The 21,885-nt window shown below is 36.8% G+C and overlaps 1 protein-coding gene and 1 pseudogene across 1 annotated transcript; both read left to right on the top strand.

The window, feature by feature from the left end:
• On the top strand, positions 1 to 1,106 carry LOC125019037 (annotated as a pseudogene).
• Positions 1,107 to 11,037: 9,931 nt separating this feature from the next.
• Positions 11,038 to 21,269, top strand: LOC125019035 (mas-related G-protein coupled receptor member A6-like). Its single transcript, XM_047603536.1, has 4 exons — positions 11,038 to 11,241; positions 11,477 to 11,670; positions 19,431 to 19,887; positions 21,078 to 21,269. Exons 1-4 carry the CDS (start codon positions 11,038 to 11,040, stop codon positions 21,267 to 21,269), a joined length of 1,047 nt encoding a protein of 348 aa, XP_047459492.1.
• The last annotated feature ends 616 nt before the right edge of the window (positions 21,270 to 21,885 follow it).

Here is a 21,885-nt window from a genome sequence, read left to right as displayed (position 1 = left end):
ATGATCATCATCTGCATCAGCCTTCCTTTGACCCTACTGGCCATCTACTCACTGTCTTCTCTGGTGAGTCCATTATAACAGATGTGTGTATTTATATTGATGTGTTGTGTACAGTCTGTCAGTAAATGATTGTCTTTGACTCGGCTCAGGTGTAAAAGTCTTGGTTCATCTGGTTCTTAGATGGATAAATGTCTCTGACTGCAGTTTCTGCTCAGAGCCAGATGTCATATTTGGAGGAGGTGAAGTTCAGAACATGTTAACAACTGCTTTAGTTCCTTTTACCAATGTTTTCCTGCAGGTCAGAAAGGATCACGGTGCTCCACTCTACATCATCAACCTCCTCGTTTCTGATCTGGTTCAGTTCCTCTGCATGATTGTTTGGGTGGCTGACAAAAATAACTCAGAGAAACTCCTTTTCTTTTATCTTTATTACTGTGGTCTGTTGTCCAGCGTTGGCTTCATTGGTGTATCTCCCTAGAAAGGTAACTATCTGTCTGATCCAGTTTGTGTGTATCTACGTCTGTGTCTAACCATTTTTTTAGTCTATAATTCTGATGCTCCTCAAAGACTGTCTATGTGTGTCTGTCTGTCATTACAGGTATTTGCTCATCGTCTGGCCGCTGTGGTACAGATTCAGAAGAACCATCAAGAACTCTGTGGTGGTCTGTGTCCTAGTCTGGATCCTTCCTCCTGTTTGTATCATCCCGTTGTATTTCTGGGTTGATGTTTTGATCACACAACCCGTCTTAGGTGTCTACCTCCTCCTCCCCCTCCCTCTGTTCATCTTCTCCCTGGGTGGGACTCTTATAGCCCTGTCTGGATCCATCAGTGTCTCTTCTGATGAAAAACAAAGAATTGTGGCAGTTTTGGTCGTAGTGCTGCTTATTTACATACTGCTGTTCATGCCCACTGTCATTTTGTTACTGGCAGGCCAAATAATCAACCACGATCTCTTGCTTGCGTCCAACATTCTTCGTCTTTTTAGTCCTCTTGCAGACTTGATTTTGTACATTTTCATGATGAAAGGAGCCACAGACAAGATTTTGGCCTCACTGTGTTGTTGCAGAATGCAGCTTCAGGAATCACCAGATGAACAGCATGAATAACGACAGCATGTACACAGTCAGCTTCATGTAGGCAGGAAGTAGAAGTTTTAGTTTAGTTGTTGCAGTAGGAGGTAGTGGCCAGCAGGTGGTGCTGCTGCTGTCATTTCTGACTGCAGAACACAGAGATCCAGGCAGAAGTCTCTGGTTTAGTTTAGTTTACATATATACTCACATCTCATCTATCCATTTCCAAAGAATTCTATGAGAACACACAGCTTCCTCTCAGTTCATACACACTCTGTCTTTTATGAAACAACTTCTGGATATGTAGTGGTAGTAGATTGATATGTACCTTGTACATCAACAGTGATATTTTGAAATCTACAAGTTTCTTCAATTTGAGAATTTGACAAGTTATGAATAAATTGTTTGTGGTTTCCTGACAATAAACTCTATTGATGATTCTAATTGCTCTTTTCTGAAGCAAATAAATGAGATTAGTGATCAGTAAGTAGTGTATAGTAGTATGAGGGGATAATATGATGTTGTAGCAAATTTGTATCAAGAATTTCTTCATATAAGATTGCAAGAGACAATATAAACCTGAAGTGTTTAATATAAACTTAATATAAACAATATGTGGTTTCCAACATAATTTATGTTCAATAACAAGTCACAAGAATGTATTCTCATTTTGAACCTTAATATTAATTGTATGATTTTCCTAAGATCGTCTATTTAGTTTCATTTACATTTCCTGATAATTCATTCTTTCAAAAATATATAACTCAGTTTCCACAGAATCCAGAAGCAGTTCAACATTTTTACTGGAACAAAACAAGTTAGTATCATCTCCAAATGAGACAAAATTTAACAAATTAGACACATTACAGATATCATTTATGTACAGTATAAATAATCTTGCAGCCAGTACCGATCCTTGTGGAACACCACATTCAACCTGTAGCAACATACTGATACCTGTTTACAAGAGAGTTAATTAATCCCGGCTCAATTATTTGTTAAAGAATGCTTGTCTCTGTTTTTGTAAATGGGAATGAACTTTGCAATTTCCATTTGATCTGGAAATATGCCTGTTTGAATTAATTGATTCAAGATATAAGTTAGTGGTTTTACTATGCTATGGATGATATATTCTACTAATTTCATTCCAATATCATTGTAATCAGTGTGTCCTCTGATTTTATTTCTTTGCACAAATAATCTGCTTTTTTTGGACTGCCTGATCTTGAACAACCTATCCACACTGTATATACAGAATGTCCTGATATTTCTATTTACCTCTATATATTTTTCAGATTGCTATTATTTATTTGTATATTATTTCAAATTAATCATTGTGTTTTAGAAGCAGGAAAAGAGAAATGTGATGCTTCCTTGTCTGAAAATACTTTCATTTGCTCATCATCCATGTTTAAACATTCAGTCTGTTTCTATCTCTGGGAATAAAGATGAGAACAGAAAACAAACTCAGCACTTTCTACATTCTTTATTCATGCATGTTTGTTAGTTGGATGTTTTAGTAGAAGATCTCACAGACTGACTCATATTGATGATGATGATGTGATATTGATAGTGACATTGTTCAGCTTGATCACTGAAACACAGTCTTAATGTGATAATCACTGACAGCTGATCATGGACTGACATATTATATTTATTCACCTCATATCTGATATCTCACTTCCTCATATGAACGGATTTGAATGTATGAACCTTCCTACATGTCACATTCTGTGTAGACTGTTTAGATGCAGAGGACAGAAGAGAGATTTTAACTTAAACATTTAACTTAAATAAATAGATTAAGAAATAACAAAGTTAAATATATGAAAATAAATACTGAAAATGTGACAAAGCAGATTTGAAATGTAAGTATGAAGAATGTGTGAAGGGAGTTGTCAGGTAGGAGGTGTTGAAGTGAGGACCCAGATGCAGGACTAAAGATGAGGCAGGGAGTTCAACAAAAAGTATTTAATAATTAACAAAAGGCGCCGCACAAGGGAGGAAAAACCAAAAATCAGAGAAAAGAGTCATGACATGGCATGGATACGCAGAATGTCGGCATGGAAACGAGAAACGTAGTTCACATAGCGACACGACAGAACAAAGGCAAAGGCAGGGCTGTATATACACAAGAGGGCTGACAAGACACAGGTGAGACGCATGAGGACAATCAACACAGGTGAGACCAATAAGCAATCAACACACGAGGAAACAACAGGAAATCAAGTACTTAACAAAATAAAACAGGAAACACAAAATGTGGCACAAAATAAAAGACAGAACCATGACAGAAGTATTCAGATATGTTACTTATGAACATATACTACAGTAGAAAGAGACTATAAAGATAATATTCCTGCACGGAAAATATAGTTGAATTAAAAAGTTAAAAACTGTAACATGTTACTGTTAAGTTGGCTGTGACCTAGTGGTTAGAGAAGCTGTTTTGTTTCTGAGGTTATTGGTTCAATCTCCTCTATGTCCATGACTGAGGGTCCTTGAGCAAACACCTAAAAGCTCCATGCTCACTGGAATGTGTTCACTGTGTGTGTTCATGTATGTACATACATACAGTGGTGGAAAAAATGTTTAGCCCATGTTTTTGTGAAATAGATTGTTGTTGTCTCCCAAACGTTCATTTAAAACTGTTACTTGTGATATCTTTGTCTTGTATTTACATTTGTGATAAACATGCAAAACAAATGAAAAAATAAAATACGCCGTTACAAAAAAAAAACACCTATACACACTGTAGGTAAATGAGCTGCTGTTTATGTTTTTACAGCGTTCCCTGGGAAAAGATGTGATGTATGAACACTGATCACACTGTGTCTCTGTAATTTACAAAAAGCACAACATAAAAATAAAGAAGATGAAACAAAAACACAACCTGGATATTGATAGAAATTTGGTTTTAAATGATTCTTGGGGGATGCTGTGTTGAAATAATATTTGTTGATATCTTACGTAATAATTCCTGTGATCATTTTAATTATGTTTGACCTCATATCTCATTTTCTTATATGAGCAGATTTGCATATATGAACCTTCCTACATGTCACGTTCTGCTGTAGACTGTTTAGATGCAGAGGACAGAACCAACACCAGTGAGAGGAACTCATTCAGGTGAGATCTCACACCTTTTAAAGTTAGATATAAAATAAAAAATGTAGAGATTATAAAGAAATAGTTAAAAAAGTTAAATATATGAAAGTAAATGTATAAACTGTTAAAATTAAAGCAGCTTTGAACTTTAGGTGTGAAGAATACTTCAGTGAAACTGAACAGGAAGATATTTCACTAATGAGTATGAAAACTTTAAAAACTGTAACATGTTATGTATGTGAAAAAAAGTACTAAACTAACAACGCTTTCAATTGTCACTTTTGTAAATTGTCAATTTACAAAATGCAAAGTGAGCAAATAAAAGGAAAATCTCATGTCAGTGTCAATGTCACTTTTATTAATATAGCACATGTAAAAAGCCAAGGCCAACCAAAGTGCTTAACGGGATAAAATAATCTACAGCAATGAAAGCAAAACAGTAAAAACAGTGAAATAAAAGTGAAGTAAAAGATGAGAATGGGTGACTCACTCAGCCAAAGGCTAGGGTAAAACGATGGGTCTAAAGGCCGGTTTTAACAGTGTGAAGGCTGGTCACAGACCAGACAGAAGCAGGCAAAGCGTTCCACAGTGTGGGGGCGGCCACTGCAAAAGGTCGATCCCCTCTTGTTTTAAGAAGGGAACGAGGAACGAGGAGCATGCAGGACCATCTGGTCAGCTGACCTAAAGGCCCTGGGGGGACGGTGCACGTTCACAAGGTCAGACAGGCATTCTAGGGAGATTTAAAAGCCAATGAAAGAATCTTAAAACCTAACTAACCAGGAGTCAGTGAAGAGAGGAAAGCACTGGTCTTATGTGCTCTCGTGTCTTTGTCCTGGTTAGAAGACGAGCCGCCATGTTCTGGACAAACTGTAGATGGTTGAGCTCTGATTGGCCAATGCAACGTACAGAGAGTTGCAATAATCTAAGTGCAATGTGATAAAGGCATGGAAAACTTTTCCTCGATCGGTCCTTTTCAGGACCAAGTTTGACTTTGCCTGGGACCCAATGTATGGTGCTAGTGGGTAAGGGAGCTGGCAAGGACCACAACCAGGTCAGGGCGACAGAACAGGACAACCTCAGTTTCTTTCTTCTTGAAAATGCTCATCTCTCTCCTCCATTGTTGTTTCCGTTTGTGTCACTGCGAGGTAATAAACTTGAGTTGTCCTCGTGCTGAAAACGTGACCAAGAAGAAGGACAAAAGATAAAATGGGAAGAATAGTAACGCAGAGTTACTTAGATAAGTAACTGTAATCTGATTACTGGTTTGGAAATAGTAACGCGTTAGATTACTCATTAGTGGATGAAAAGTGGTCAGATTAGAGTCACGTGTTGCTAAGTAACGTGTTACCGACATCACTGGCTTCAATATACAACTTCAGTACGAATACTTCATGAGCTATGACTCATGACTCAGAGAGAGTCAGAGAACCATCACTACTTGTTTCTTGTGTTTAGTCTCTGGGTTTTAGTCCTGTGTTTTTGCCATTTTTGTAAACCTGCCACCGCTGCAGCGCTTTCTCTTCTTCTTCTAACTGTTGTTTGTTTGATTTTATTAAATACATTCATTTGGAACCCCTTCCTCATCACCGTGACCCATTAGTAATACTTTTATGTTATTTAAACTAGTTGATTTGTGTGGGTCTTTTTGTTGATGTTTAAGTAGCCAAACACAATTTTGATAAAAAAATGTTGTTCACATACGTACTGAACACTTTGATTCTGCAGTTGTTTCTTCCTTCCTCTTGTTTCACGTCAGAATCTATGAATGGACTGAATGACATCAGACAGATAATCTCTCTAATCTCTCAAACACCAGGATTCAAACTGAACAATGGGATATTTCAACATCAGCACCACATTGAACGAAAGTCATGATGAAAACATCAACACCTTCAACGACAATGACAATTTCGAATACTGCACAATGAATGGATGTTCTAGTGGTAAAGAGGCATTTGTCTCATATATTATTACATGGATCATCGTCTGCATCAGCCTTCCTTTGACCCTACTGGCCATCTGCTCACTGTGTTTTCTGGTGAGTCCATTATAGCAGATGTGTGTATTTATAATGATGTGTTGTGTACAGTCTGTCAGTAAATGATTGTCTTTGACTCGGCTCAGGTGTAAAATTTTTGGTTCATCTGGTTCTTAGATGGATAAATGTCTCTGACTGCAGTTTCTGCTCAGAGCCACATGTCATATTTGGAGGAGGTGAAGTTCAGAACATGTTAACAACTGCTTTAATTCCTTTTACCAATGTTTTCCTGCAGGTCAGAAAGGATCACGGTGCTCCACTCTACATCATCAACCTCCTCATTTCTGATCTGGTTCAGCTCCTCTGCATGACTAGTGGTGTGGCGTACAAAGGTAACTATATGTCTGATCCAGTTTGTGTGTATCTACGTCTGTGTCTAACCATTTTATTAGTCTATAATTCTGATGCTCCTCAAAGACTGTCTATGTGTGTCTGTCTTTCATTACAGGTATTTGCTCATCGTCTGGCCGCTGTGGTACAGATTCAGAAGAACCATCAAGACCTCTGTGGTGGTCTGTGTCCTAGTCTGGATCCTTCCTCTTGTTTATTTCCTGACATACATTTTTGATGATCAGGTCAAAAAATACGTCGCTGCCATCTACATCCTCCTCCCCCTCCCTCTGTTCATCTTCTTCCTGGGTGGGACTCTTAAAGCCCTGTCTGCATCCATCAGTGTTTCCTCTGATGAAAAACGAAGAATTGTGGCAGTTTTGGTCGTATTGCTGCTCATTTACATACTGCTGTTCCTGCCAACTGCCATTTGGTTTCTGGCAAGTAAAATAATAAGCGTTCACTTCCGGATTTTATCTGACATTCTCATTCAGCTGAGTCCTCTTGCAGACTTGATTTTGTACTTTTTCATGATGAAAGGAGCCACAGACAAGATTTTGGCCTCACTGTGTTTTTGCAGGATGCAGATTCAGGAATCAACAGAATTAACAGCATGAATAACGACAGCATGTTCACAGTCAGCTTCATGTAGGCAGGAAGTAGAAGTTTTAGTTTATTTGTTGTAGGAGGAGGCAGTGGCCAGCAGGTGGTGCTGCTGTCATTTCTGACTGCAGAACACAGAGATCCAGGCAGAAGTTTCTATTTTATTTTATTTTATTTTATTTTATTTTATTTTATCTTAGTTTAGTTTAGTTTAGTTTAGTTTAGATGTACACTCAGTCATATCCATACCCAATGATAATCAATACTTTTTTTGAAATTTGGTCTGTATTGGACTCTTTAATATCCATTTCCAAGAATTCTATAAGAACACACAGCTTCCTCTCAGTTCATACACACTCTGTCTTTCATGAAACAACTTCTGGATACGTAGTGGTAGTAGATTGATATGTACCTTGTACATCAACAGTGATATTTTGAAATCTACAAGTTCATTGAAATCGAGTATTTGACAAGTTACGAATAATTTGTTTGTGGTTTCCTGACAATCAACTCTATTGATGATTCTAATTGCTCTTTTCTGAAGCAGATAAATTGGATTAGTGATCAGTAAATAGTGTATAATAGTATGAGGGGATAATATGATGTTGTAGCAAATTTGTATTAAGAATTTCTTCATATAAGATTGCAAGAGACATTTGATATTTTCTTTTTAATATTTTTTTTTTCATGTTTATCTGTCATGATTTGTACCTTAATATTAATTGTGGATTTCCAAACATCATATATTTAGTTCTATTTACATTTCCTGTCAATTCATTCTTTCAAAATATCTAATTCAGTTTCCACAGAATCCAGAAGCAGTTCAACATTTTTACTGGAACAAAACAAGTTAGTATCATCTCCAAATAAGACAAAATTTAACAAATTAGACACATTACAGATATCATTTATGTACAATATAAATAATCTTGCACCCAGTACTGATCCTTGTGGAACACCACATTCAACCTGTAGCAACATACTGATACCTGTTTACCAGGTTAGTAATAGTTAATTAATCCATTTCGTGCTATTCCTCTTATTCCATATATTTCTAGCTTGTTAATTTTTTTCAGATCAATGAAGATACCTGCTGTATATTCTTTGTTGTTAATTGCTGTGGATATGTGTTTTATTATCTCTATGGCTGCCATGTTTTGTGTTGAAGTAATCAAGTCTGTCAACAAAAACTTTTTTTTAAAGATTTTTAACAACTGTGGTAATAAGGATGTGACTCGATAATTTGTTAAAGGTTTGACTTGATTGATTCGAGATATAAGTTAGTGGTTTTACTATGCTATGGATGATATATTCTACTAAATTCTTGCCAATATCATTGTAATCAGTGTGTCCTCTGATTTTATTTCTTTGCACAAATAATCTGCTTTTTTTGGACTGCCTGATCTTGAACAACCTATCCACACTTTATATACAGAATGTCCTTATATTTCTATTTACCTCTATATATTTTTCAGATTGCTATTATTTATTTGTATATTATTTCAAATTAATCATTGTGTTTTAGAAGCAGGAAAAGTGAAGTGTGATGCTTCCTTGTCTGAAAATACTTTCATTTGCTCATCATCCATGTTTAAACATTCAGTCTGTTTCTATCTCTGGGAATAAAGATGAGAACAGAAAACAAACTCAGCACTTTCTACATTCTTTATTCATGCATGTTTGTTAGTTGGATGTTTTAGTAGAAGATCTCACAGACTGATTCATATTGATGATGATAATGTGATATTGATAGTGACATTGTTCAGCTTGATCACTGAAACACAGTCTTAATGTGATAATCACTGACAGCTGATCATGGACTGACATATTATATTTATTCACCACATATCTGATACCTCACTTCCTACACCAGTGAGATATATTTTAACTTTTAACTTTAACTAAGATAAGGTGATTATTAAGAATTAACAAATGAAAAGTTAAGTATAAGAAAATAAACGTTGAAAATGTGACAATCAAAGCAGATTTCAAATGTGGGTGTGAAGAATGTGTGGAAGAAGTATTCAGACATGTTACTTATGTACATGTACTATAGTAGAAAGAGACTATAAAGATAATATTCCAGCATGGAAAATATAGTTGAATTAAAAAGTTAAAAACTGTAACATGTTACTGTTAAGTTGGCTGTGACCTAGTGGTTAAAGAAGCAGTTTTGTGTCTGAGGTTATTGGTTCAATCTCCTCTATGTCCATGACTGAGGGTCCTTGAGCAAACACCTAAAAGCTCCACGCTCAGTGGGATGTGTTCACTGTGTGTGTTCATGTATGTACATATATACAGTGGTGGAAAAAAATGTTTAGCCCATGTTTTTGTGAAATAGAAGTAGTTTGTCTCCCAAACGTTCATTTAAAACTGTTACTTGTGTTTATTTGTGTTATCTTTGTCTTGTATTTACATTTGGGACAAACATGCAAGCGAATAAATAAATAAGAATCCAGGAAGGGGCAAACACCTTTTCACACTGTAGGTAAATGAGCTGCTGTTTATGTTAATACGGAGTTCACCAGGAAAAGTTGTGATGTATGAACACTGATCACACTGTGTCTCTGTAATTTATAAATTCACATAAACAAAAGGTGAAACATAAAAATAAAGAAGGTGAAACAAAAACCCAAACTGGACAGTGATAGAAAGTCTGTTTTAAATGATTCTTGGAGGATGTTTTGTTGAAATAATATTGGGTGATATCTTGCGTGATGATTCCTGTGATCATTTTAATTATATCTGACTTCATATCTCATTTCCTTATATGAGCAGATTTGAATATATGAACCTTCCTACATGTCACATTCTGCTGTAGACTGTTTAGATGCAGAGGACAGAACAACACCAGTGAGAGGAACTCATTCAGGTGAGATCTTTTTAACTTTTAAAGGTAAATATATATATTAAAACATCTCACATGTAGTGATTATTAAGAAATAACAAAAAAGTTAAATATATGAAAGTAAATGTTGAAAATGCGACAATCAAAGTAGCTTTTAAATGTAGGTATGAAGAATGTGTGGAGGAAGTATTCGGGTATTTCACTTATGTGTATACACTATAATAGAAAGAGACCATAAAAATAACATTTCAGCGTGAAAAATATAGTTGAATTAAAACTTTAAAAAACTGTGACGCGTTACTGTTCAGTTGGGTTCTGCTCAAGGTTTTTTCCTGTTGTATTTTAAGATCAGGTTTTGTAAAACGTCTTGAGACAATTTGTTTTGTTATTGACACTATAAATCAAATAACACTGAATCGTGCTGTTACTCTGATATTCTCCTACTTTGCAACTAACATGTAATTACAATATAAAATAAATTAAAACACACAATCTTGTCATCACCTTAACAGTAACATTGCCTTAAGTAACCGAGGAACAAGCAAACTGGTGGAGGGGGCTGTATGGGGTGTGTAGATGGAGTGTGAGCCTGCAGCAGTGCAGAGTCCAGTGCATTGTTCTTGTGGCAGTTGTGTTGAATTGTGGTTGCGAACAGTAGTAGATGTGAGGACGGTGTTGGTTAAACTGCTGGAGGAATGGGGAACAATAGAGGTTAAAGTTTTAGGCGTTATTAGGGCTTATTTGTCCTAAGTTGATGTTATTTTACCTAGTTGACTGTTTATAAAGAAGCTAAGCACAATTTCATGAAAAACAACAACAAAGTTAATTTAGTCATTCATTCATCATTGATTGTTCACATACGTACTGAACACCTTTATTCTGCAGTTGTTTCTGTCTTCCTCCTTGTTTCTCTCCAACATTTATACTGAACTAAAGGTATACTGTGTTCAACCTACACCTCAAAGCTTCATGGACATCACTGAATGACATCAGACAGATAATCTCTCTAATCTCTCAAACACCAGGATTCAAACTAAACAATGGCACATTTCAACAACAGCACCACATGGAACGAAAGTTGTGAAGAAAACAACAACAGCTTCAACAACTATGATTTCAAGTTTTGCAATGGTAATAGATGCTATGATGGCAAAAAGGGAATCATCATTTATGTTTCCACATTAGCCATCATCTGCATCGGCCTTCCTTTGACCCTACTGGCCATCTACTCACTGTCTTCTCTGGTGAGTCCATTATAACAGATGTGTGTATTTATAATGATGTGTTGTGTACAGTCTGTCAGTAAATGATTGTCTTTGACTCGGCTCAGGTGTAAAAGTCTTGGTTCATCTGGTTCTTAGATGGATAAATGTCTCTGACTGCAGTTTCTGCTCAGAGCCAGATGTCATATTTGGAGGAGGTGAAGTTCAGAACATGTTAACAACTGCTTTAATTCCTTTTACCAATGTTTTCCTGCAGGTCAGAAAGGATCACGGTGCTCCACTCTACATCATCAACCTCCTCATTTCTGATCTGGTTCAGTTCCTCTGCATGATTGTTTGGGTGGCTAAGAAGATTAAAATATGTAATAAATTGTGGGAAACTTTGAAGATCATTTATCATTATGGTCTGTTGTCCAGCGTTGGCTTCATGGTGTGTATCTCCCTAGAAAGGTAACTATCTGTCTGATCCAGTTTGTGTGTATCTACCTTTGTGTCTAACCATTTTATTAGTCTATAATTCTGATGCTCCTCAAAGACTGTCTATGTGTGTCTGTCTTTCATTACAGGTATCTGGTCATCGTCTGGCCGCTGTGGTACAGATTCAGAAGAACCATCAAGACCTCTGTGGTGGTCTGTGTCCTAGTCTGGATCCTTCCTCTTGTTTTTATCTTCCCCTTCTTTGTTCTTTCAGTTCCTATCGAGTTTACATTCATCACGTGTGCGTTCTTCCTCCTCCTCCCCCTCCCTCTGTTCATCTTCTCCCTGGGTGGGACTCTTAAAGCCCTGTCTGGATCCATCAGTGTCTCCTCTGATGAAAAACGAAGAATTGTGGCAGTTTTGGTCGTAGTGCTGCTTATTTACATCCTGCTGTTCCTGCCCACTGTCATTTTTGTGTTTCTGTTACAATTCAAACGCATATTTTCCTATGATCTCGCGCTTGTGTCCAACATTCTCATTCAGTTGAGTCCTCTTGCCGACTTGATTTTGCACATTTTCATGATGAAAGGAACCACAGACAAGATTTTGGCCTCACTGTGTTGTTGCAGGATGCAGCTTCAGGAATCACCAGATGAACAGCATGAATAACGACAGCATGTACACAGTCAGCTTCATGTAGGCAGGAAGTAGACGTTTTAGTTTAGTTGTTGTAGTAGGAGGCAGTGGCCAGCAGTTGGTGCTGCTGCTGTCATTTCTGACTGCAGAACACAGAGATCCAGGCAGAAGTCTCTAGTTTAGTTTAGTTTACTTTAGTTCAGATGTACACTCAGTCATATCCATACCCAATGATAATCAATACTTTTTTATAATTAGTTTTGTGTTGGACTCTTTAACATCAATCTTCAAAGAATTCTATGAGAACACACAACTTCCTCTCAGTTCATACACACTCTGTCTTTCATGAAACAATTTCTGGATACATAGTGGAAGTAGATTAACATGTACCTTGTACATCAACAGTGATATTTTGAAATCTACAAGTCCATTGAATTTGAGAATTTGACAAATTTTGAATAATTTGTTTGTGGTTTCCTGACAATCAACTCTATTGATGATTCTAATTGTTCTTTTCTGAAGCAGATAAATTGCATTAATGATTAGTAGGTAGTGTATCGAAGTATGAGGGGATAATATGATGTTGTAGCAAATTTGTATTAAGAATTTCTTTATATAAGATTGCAAGAGACATTTAATATTTTCTTTTTAATATTTTTTTTCATGTTTATCTGTCATGATTTGTACCTTAATATTAATTGTGGATTTCCAAACATCATATATTTAGTTTTATTTACATTTCCTGTCAATTCATTGTTTCAAAATATCTAATTCAGTTTCCACAGAATCCAGAAGCAGTTCAACATTTTTACTGGAACAAAACAAGTTAGTATCATCTCCAAATAAGACAAAATTTAACAAATTAGACACATTACAGATATCATTTATGTACAATATAAATAATCTTGCACCCAATACCGATCCTTGTGGAACACCACATTCAACCTGTAACAACATACTGATACCTGTTTACCAGGTTTGTAATAGTTAATTAATCCATTTCGTGCTATTCCTCTTATTCCATATATTTCTAGCTTGTTAATTTTTTTATATCAGTGAAGATACCTGCTGTATATTCTTTGTTGTTAATTGCTGTGGATATTTGTTTTATTATGTCTATGGCTGCCATGTTTTGTGTTGAAGTAATCAAGTCTGTCAACAAAAACTTTTTTTTTAAAGATTTTTAACAACTGTGGTAATAAGGATGTGACTCGATAATTTGTTGAAGAATGCTTGTCTCCATTTTTGTAAATGGGAATGAACTTTGCAATTTTCATTTGATCTGGAAAAATGCCTGTTTGAATTGACTGATTCGAGATATAAGTTAGTGGTTTTACTATGCTATGGATGATATATTCTACTAAATTCATGCCAATATCATTGTAATCAGTGTGTCCTCTGATTTTATTTCTTTGCACAAATAATCTGCTTTTTTTGGACTGCCTGATCTTGAATAACCTATCCACACTGTATATACAGAATGTCCTTATATTTCTATTTACCTCTATATATGTTTCAGATTGCTATAATTTATTTGTATATTATTTCAAATTAATCATTGTGTTTTAGAAGCAGGAAAAGAGAAATGTGATGCTTCCTTGTCTGAAAATACTTTCATTTGCTCATCATCCATGTTTAAACATTCAGTCTGTTTCTATCTCTGGGATAAAGATGAGAACAGAAAACAAACTCAGCACTTTCTACATTCTTTATTCATGCATGTTTGTTAGTTGGATGTTTTAGTAGAAGATCTCACAGACTGATTCATATTGATGATGATGATGTGATATTGATAGTGACATTGTTCATCTTGATCACTGAAACACAGTCTTAATGTGATAATCACTGACAGCTGATCATGGACTGACATATTATATTTATTCACCTCATATCTGATATCTCACTTCCTCATATGAATGGATTTGAATGTATGAACCTTCCTACATGTCACATTCTGTGTAGACTGTTTAGATGCAGAGGACAGAAGTGAGATTTTAACTTAAACATTTAACTTAAATAAATAGATTAAGAAAGAACAAAGTTAAATATATGTAAATAAATACTGAAAATGTGACAAAGCAGATTTGAAATGTAAGTATGAAGAATGTGTGAAGGGAGTTGTCAGGTAGGAGGTGTTGAAGTGAGGACCCAGATGCAGGACTAAAGATGAGGCAGGGAGTTCAACAAAAAGTATTTAATAATTAACAAAAGGCGCCGCACAAGGGAGGAAAAACCAAAAATCAGAGAAAAGAGTCATGACATGGTATGGATACGCAGAATGTGGGCATGGAAACGAGGAACGTGGGTAACATAGCGACACGACAGAACAAAGGCAAAGGCAGGGCTGTATATACACAAGAGGGCTGACAAGACACAGGTGAGACGCATGAGGACAATCAACACAGGTGAGACCAATTAGCAATCAACACACGAGGAAACACAACAGGAAATCAAGTACTTAACAAAATAAAACAGGAAACACAAAATGTGGCACAAAATAAAAGACAGAACCATGACAGAAGTATTCAGATATGTTACTTATGAACATATACTACAGTAGAAAGAGACTATAAAGATAATATTCCTGCACGGAAAATATAGTTGAATTAAAAAGTTAAAAACTGTAACATGTTACTGTTAAGTTGGCTGTGACCTAGTGGTTAGAGAAGCAGTTTTGTTTCTGAGGTTATTGGTTCAATCTCCTCTATGTCCATGACTGAGGGTCCTTGAGCAAACACCTAAAAGCTCCATGCTCACTGGGATGTGTTCACTGTGTGTGTTCATGTATGTACATATATACAGTGGTGGAAAAAATGTTTAGCCCATGTTTTTATGAAATAGAAGCAGTTTGTCTCCCAAACGTTCATTTAAAACTGTTACTTGTGTTTACTTGTGATATCTTTGTCTTGTATTTACATTTGTGATAAACATGCAAAACAAATGAAAAAATAAAATACGCCGTTACAAAAAAAAAACACCTTTTCACACTGTAGGTAAATGAGCTGCTTGTTTTTACAGCGTTCCCTGGGAAAAGATGTGATGTATGAACATTGATCACACTGTGTCTCTGTAATATATAAATTCACACAAACAAAAGGTGCAACATAAAAATAAAGCAGATGAAACAAAAACACAAACTGGATATTGACAGAAAGTATGTTTTAAATGATTCTCAGAGGATGTTTTGCTGAAATAATTGTGGGTTGAAATCTATTGTGATGATTCCTGTCATCATTTTCATTATGTTTGACCTCATATCTCATTTCTCTTTTATATATAGAGAAATATATACAGTGTGGAATGCAAATTAAAATAGTTAAAATGTGGATGCTGCCTGCCCACTTTGTTCTTGTGTGTGTTTGCTCAGCCACATTTTGTCAGGTTGTAGGGTTAGTCTCTCCCAAGGCAGATACACCTGGCGCCACAACCAGGTTCTGAAATGCTTAGCAGCTGCAATTGAGGAAAAACAGATTGAAGCAAAATTCCTCAACTGCTAGAAAGGAGAATACGCATATTATGTTTGTTCAGGAGGGAGATAAGGCCAGACCAGTGAGACTCAGGCATAATGCAGGGCAGCTAAGTGTGGGCGGAGACTGGGAGCTGAGGACTGTCCTAGATGGTGGCTTGAGCGTCCCACAACAGATAGCCGTGACCCTCAAAAGACCGGACGTGCTGTTGTGGTCTGAGAAAGAAAGGATAGTGTATTTTGTGGAGTTAACTGTCCCGTGGGAAGACAGACTTGAAGAGGCGAATGAGCGAAAGAGAGATATATATGCGGAGTTGGCATCGGAAGCGGAGCAGCGAGGCTGGAGCGCCCTGTGGATGTCGGCTTCCGTGGATTTGTTGCGAAATCCGTTATTGCTCTCATGTGTGAGTTGGGCATTCGTGGAAAAGAACAAATTTCAAAAATAAAAATGAATAAGTCCTTTGGGACTTAGACTTTACGCGAATAACAAAAATGACCAAAACCAAAGCTCAGGCTCAAAAAGACGACATATCAGAACAGATATGACAGACAACATCGATTGTGCAAAAGACATAAAGAACAAGGATCTTACTAAAAACCCAAACAAAACTAAAAACTTTAAAACAAAATGTAACTATTCCCAGAGGGCGTTGGTTAATAAACCCCTGGGGGGCGTGTTTTGGTGAAACCGGACCTCGCCTCAAGGAAATTTGCATACCGATGCTCCTATCTATCTAACTAACGGGAATTATAACAGAGGTTTGATCCACTTCCCGTTGTGGCAAATACAGTTTGGAATAATTCACGTAAAACAAACATTTCATTATTGCTAATGTTAATCAGTAGGCCTATGCATGATAGCATTGATACAAGACAACCCCCTAACTTATGTCTTGACTATTTAACAAGAAGCTAATAAACTAAATAAAAGGGGAAAGTGACACATGATTACTAATATTCTCAGTATTTATCTTGGAGGATGTTTTTTTGAAACTATATTTGCTGATATCTGTCATAATGATTCCTGTGGTAATTTTAATTATATCTGACCTCATTTCTCATTTCCTCATATGAGCAGATTTGAATATACGAACCTTCCTACGTGTCACGTTCTGCTGTAAACTGTTTGGATATAGAGGACAGAACCATCTCACTCCAGGTGGTCCCGGGCGCCGACAAGTCTCTTTCTCATCTGTGGAGGAGAACAGTACTATCCACGTTGCTTACGCGCCAAGAAGTTAATTTGTGTTCTTTATGAGCGATTAATTGTTCTTTAATCCCCTGGAATGCATCATTTTTACCACCTTGGTTTGGGTTCATCAGTTAGGGCAAGCCAACATCCACGTGAAAGTGTGAGAGGCCCCAACCCTCCTTTCTGGTTGCTCCAGTAAAGATTTGTCTCTGCTACACCGGCATCCGCAGCACAGAGGAGGTCATTTGTTACCATTAACAGAGTTGTCTCTGTGCTGTGGTGTTCACAGAACCCTGACTGGAATTTTTCAAATATGTTGATCTGATTTAAGAAGGACAGAATCTGATTCAAACTATTTTTCATAACACCTTAGATCAAAAAAAAAAGAAAGCTTAGAAATTGGTCTAATATCTTGAGGAGTGGCTGGACTGTAATATGAAACCAGGAAGGGCCAGACACCTTTTCACACTGTAGGTAAATGAGCTGCTGTTTATGTTTTTACAGCGTTCCTCGGAAAAGATGTGATGTTTGAACACTGATCACACTGTGTCTCTGTAATTTATAAATTCACACAAACCAAAGGTGAAACATGAAAATAAAGAAGGTGAAACAAAAACACAAACTGGACAGTGATAGAAAGTCTGTTTTAAATGATTCTTGGAGGATGTTTTGTTGAAATAATATTTGTTGATATGTGTCATAATGATTCCTGTGGTCGTTTTAATTATATCTGACCTCATTTCTCATTTCCTCATAAAAGCAGATTTGAATATATGAACCTTCCTACATGTCACATTCTGCTGTAGACTGTTTAGATGCAGAGGACAGACCAACACCAGTGAGAGAAACTCATTCAGGTGAGATCTTTTTAACTTTTAAAGGTAAATATATAAAAACATCTCACATGTAGTGATTATTAAGAAATAACAAAAAAGTTAAATATATGAAAGTAAATGTTGAAAATGCGACAATCAAAGTAGCTTTCAAATGTAGGTATGAAGAATGTGTGGAGGAAGTATTTCACTTATGTACATACATTATAATAGAAGGAGACCATTAAAATAACATTTCAGCATGAAAAATATAGCTGAATTAAAACTTTAAAAAACTGTGACACGTTACTGTTCAGTTGGGTTCTGCTCAAGGTTTTTTCCTGTTATATTTTAAGATCAGGTTTTGTAAAACGTCTTGAGACAATTTGTTTTGTTATTGACACTATAAATCAAATAACACTGAATCGTGCTGCTACTCTGAAATTCTCCTACTTTGCAACTAACATGTAATTACAATATAAAATACATTAAAACACACAATCTTGTCATCACCTTATACAGTCACCCAGTGACACATACAGTAACATTGCCTTAATTAACCGAGGAACAAGCAAACTGGTGGAGGGGGCTGTATGGGGTGTGTAGATGGAGTGTGAGCCTGCAGCAGTGCAGAGTCCAGTGCATTGTTCTTGTGGCAGTTGTGTTGAATTGTGGTTGCGAACAGTAGTAGATGTGAGGATGGTGTTGGTTAAACTGCTGGAGGAATGGGGAACAATAGAGGTTAAAGTTTTAGGCGTTATTAGGGCTTATTTGTCCTAAGTTGGTGCTATTTTACCTAGTTGACTGTTTATAAAGAAGCTAAACACAATTTCATGAAAAACAACAAAAAAGTTAATTTATTCATTCATTCATCATTGATTGTTCACATATGTACTGAACACCTTTATCCTGCAGTTGTTTATTTCTTCCTCAGACACCAGGATTCAAACTGAACAATGGAATATTTCAACATCGACACCACATTGAACAAAAACAACAGCTTCAACAAATATTTCCTATTCTGCGAAGCTAATGGCTGCTATTTTGGCAAAGAGGGAATCATTGTATATATTTTTACATTAGTCACCATCTGCATCGGCCTTCCTTTGACCCTACTGGCCATCTACTCACTGTCTTCTCTGGTGAGTCCATTATAACAGATGTGTGTATTTATAATGATGTGTTGTGTACAGTCTGTCAGCAAATGATTGTCTTTGACTAGGCTCAGGTGTAAGAGTCTTGATTCATCTGGTTCTTAGATGGATAAATATCTCTGACTGCAGTTTCTGCTCAGAGCCAGATGTCATATTTGGAGGAGGTGAAGTTCAGAACATGTTAACAACTGCTTTAGTTCCTTTTACCAATGTTTTCCTGCAGGTCAGAAAGGATCACGGTGCTCCACTCTACATCATCAACCTCCTCATTTCTGATCTGGTTCAGTTCCTCTCCATGACTGTTTGGGTGATTAAGAAGAGTAAATTAGAGGAAAAATTGAGGGAAACTTTGATGATCATTTATTATTATGGTCTGTTTACCAGCGTTGGCTTCATGGTGTGTATCTCCCTAGAAAGGTAACTATCTGTCTGTTCCAGTTTGTGTGTATCTACGTCTGTGTCTAACCATTTTATTAGTCTATAATTCTGATGCTCCTCAAAGACTGTCTATGTGTGTCTGTCTTTCATTACAGGTATTTGGTCATCGTCTGCCCGCTGTGGTACAGATTCAGAAGAACCATCAAGACCTCTGTGGTGGTCTGTGCCCTAGTCTGGATCCTTCCTCCTGTTTTTTTCCTCCCATTCTATTACAGTTTGGGTTTTCTGACCACACAAACCATCGTAGGTGCCTTCCTCCTCCTCCCCCTCCCTCTGTTCATCTTCTTTCTGGGTGGGACTCTTAAAGCCCTGTCTGGATCCATCAGTGTCTCCTCTGATGAAAAACGAAGAATTGTTGCAGTTTTGGTCGTAGTGCTGCTTATTTACACACTGCTGTTCATGCCCACTGTGATTCTTGTGTTTCTGGTAGCAATCACAGACAGAACCAACTTTGAACTTTGGACTGCGTCCAACATTCTCATTCAGCTGAGTCCTCTTGCAGACTTGATTTTGTACTTTTTCATGATAAAAGGAGCCACAGACAAGATTTTGGTCTCACTGTGTTGTTGCAGGATGCAGCTTCAGGAATCAACAGATGAACAGCATGAATAACGACAGCATGTACACAGTCAGCTTCATGTAGGCAGGAAGTAGTTTTAGTTTAGTTGGTGTAGTAGGAGGCAGTGGCCAGCAGGTGGTGCTGCTGTCATTTCTGACTGCAGAAGACAGAGATACAGGCAGAAGTCTCTAGTTTAGTTTAGTTTAGTTTAGTTTAGTTTAGTCATATTCAGAATATGAATTTAGATACAAAAAATGAAATAGAAAAACTTAACATGTTCACTCACTCATATCCATATCTAATGGGATATCTATTCCTCAATAGTTTTTCATAGTTTGGTTTGTGTTGGACTCTTTAACATCCATTTCAAAATAATTCTTTGAGAACACACAACTTCCTCTCAGTTCATACACACTCTGTCTTTCATGAAACAATTTCTGGATATGTAGTGGTAGTAGATTAATATGTACCTTGTACATCAACAGTGATATTTTGAAATCTACAAGTTCATTGAATTTGAGAATTTGACAAGTTATGAATAATTTGTTTGTGGTTTCCTGACAATAAACTCTATTGATGATTCTAATTTCTCTTTTCTGAAGCAGATAAATTGGATTAGTGTTCAGTAAGTTGTTTTAAGTATTCTTAAAAGAATTTCTTTTGCTTGATATAAGATTGAGACATTTGATATTTTCTTTGTAATATAAACAGTCTGTAGCAGGTCAGACTTGTTGTCATGAATCTGAACATATGTTGCAAACTTGTTTACAAGACAGTTAATTAATTCATGGTTCCATGGACAGTTAATACACCTGTTTGAATTGACTGATTCAAGACAATTATGTGTTGAAACTTTTTGTGCTGCCATTCTTGGCCAAGTCTCTCTTGCAAAAGAGATCTTGGATCTCAATGGGACAAATCTGGTTAAATAAAGGTTATAATAATAATAATAATAATAATAATAATAATAATAATAATAATAATAATGGTAATGTGATATTGATAATGACATTGTTCAGCTCGATCACTGAAACACAGTCGTAGTGTGATAATGAGATGTGTGACAGCTGATCATGAACTGACATATTGATTCACCACATATCTGATATCTCATTTCCTCATATGAGCAGATTTGAATATGTGAACTTTCCTACATGTCACATTCTGCTGTAGACTGTTTTAGATGCAGAGGACAGAACCAACACCAGTGGTCCATGCTAAGATAAAATCCTTTCTTGATGAGCACGATGTCCTGGAGGGATTTCAATCTGGTTTTAAAACACTGCACAGCACAGAGTCGGCTCTACCGAGAGTTTTTAATGACATCCTCCTGACAAATGTCTCTGGTGATTTTGTTGTCCTTGTCCTGACGTAATCGCAGCCTTTGACACAGTGGACCGTAACACTCTTTTAAGTGGTCGACTACGACACCTAGTGGGCATTTGCGGTACTGCCATCACTTGGTTCAGGTCTGGCAGACAGAACCATGCATGTGAGCCTGGGTGGTTCCGAGCCTTGCTCTGCCCCTCTGTTATATGGGGCTCCATTGCTATGTTGATGACACTCAGGTATATATACCATTTAAGAGGGAGGATGCCTTTTCAGTCCAGCCACTCCTGTCATGTCTTGAGGACTGTAACTCTTTAAATGTTAACGAAAAGAAAACAAAGGTGATGGTGTTTGGTCCCATAACTCTTGTCAACCCCTACTATTGACTTGGGCCCCTTGGCATTTTATGTGAAGCTGATAGTCTCAAAGTTGGGTTTTAAATTTGGACAGTGATTTTGAATTGGATCATCATCAGGTTGGTGCAGTAGTTGAGTCCAGCTATTTTTCACCTAAGGCGGCTGGGAAAGGTTAAACCTTTTCTTGCACTTCGTCACTTTGAGACATGAATCCATGCCTTCATTACATCTTGGCTGAATTACTGTAATGCACTTTATGTTTGGGGGCACCCCGTCCTCCCTCGCACGCCACCATTGGTCCACAAA

The sequence above is a fragment of the Mugil cephalus genome, chromosome 13 (assembly GCF_022458985.1).
Source record: "Mugil cephalus isolate CIBA_MC_2020 chromosome 13, CIBA_Mcephalus_1.1, whole genome shotgun sequence".
In the NCBI taxonomy this organism is placed as follows: domain Eukaryota; kingdom Metazoa; phylum Chordata; class Actinopteri; order Mugiliformes; family Mugilidae; genus Mugil; species Mugil cephalus.
Note: the sequence above shows the minus strand (reverse complement) of the source record. Positions and strands in the feature narration are given on the sequence as shown.

What these genes read in the sequence shown, in the direction of transcription:
- LOC125019035 (XM_047603536.1), top strand. Translation starts at nt 11,038, where the DNA reads ATGGCACATTTCAACAACAGCACCACATGGAACGAAAGTTGTGAAGAA. An exon ending in TCTACTCACTGTCTTCTCTG is followed by an intron (nt 11,242 to 11,476) that starts GTGAGTCCATTA and finishes GTTTTCCTGCAG; the next exon opens with GTCAGAAAGGATCACGGTGC. An exon ending in GAGCCACAGACAAGATTTTG is followed by an intron (nt 19,888 to 21,077) that starts GTCTCACTGTGT and finishes AGACTGTTTTAG; the next exon opens with ATGCAGAGGACAGAACCAAC.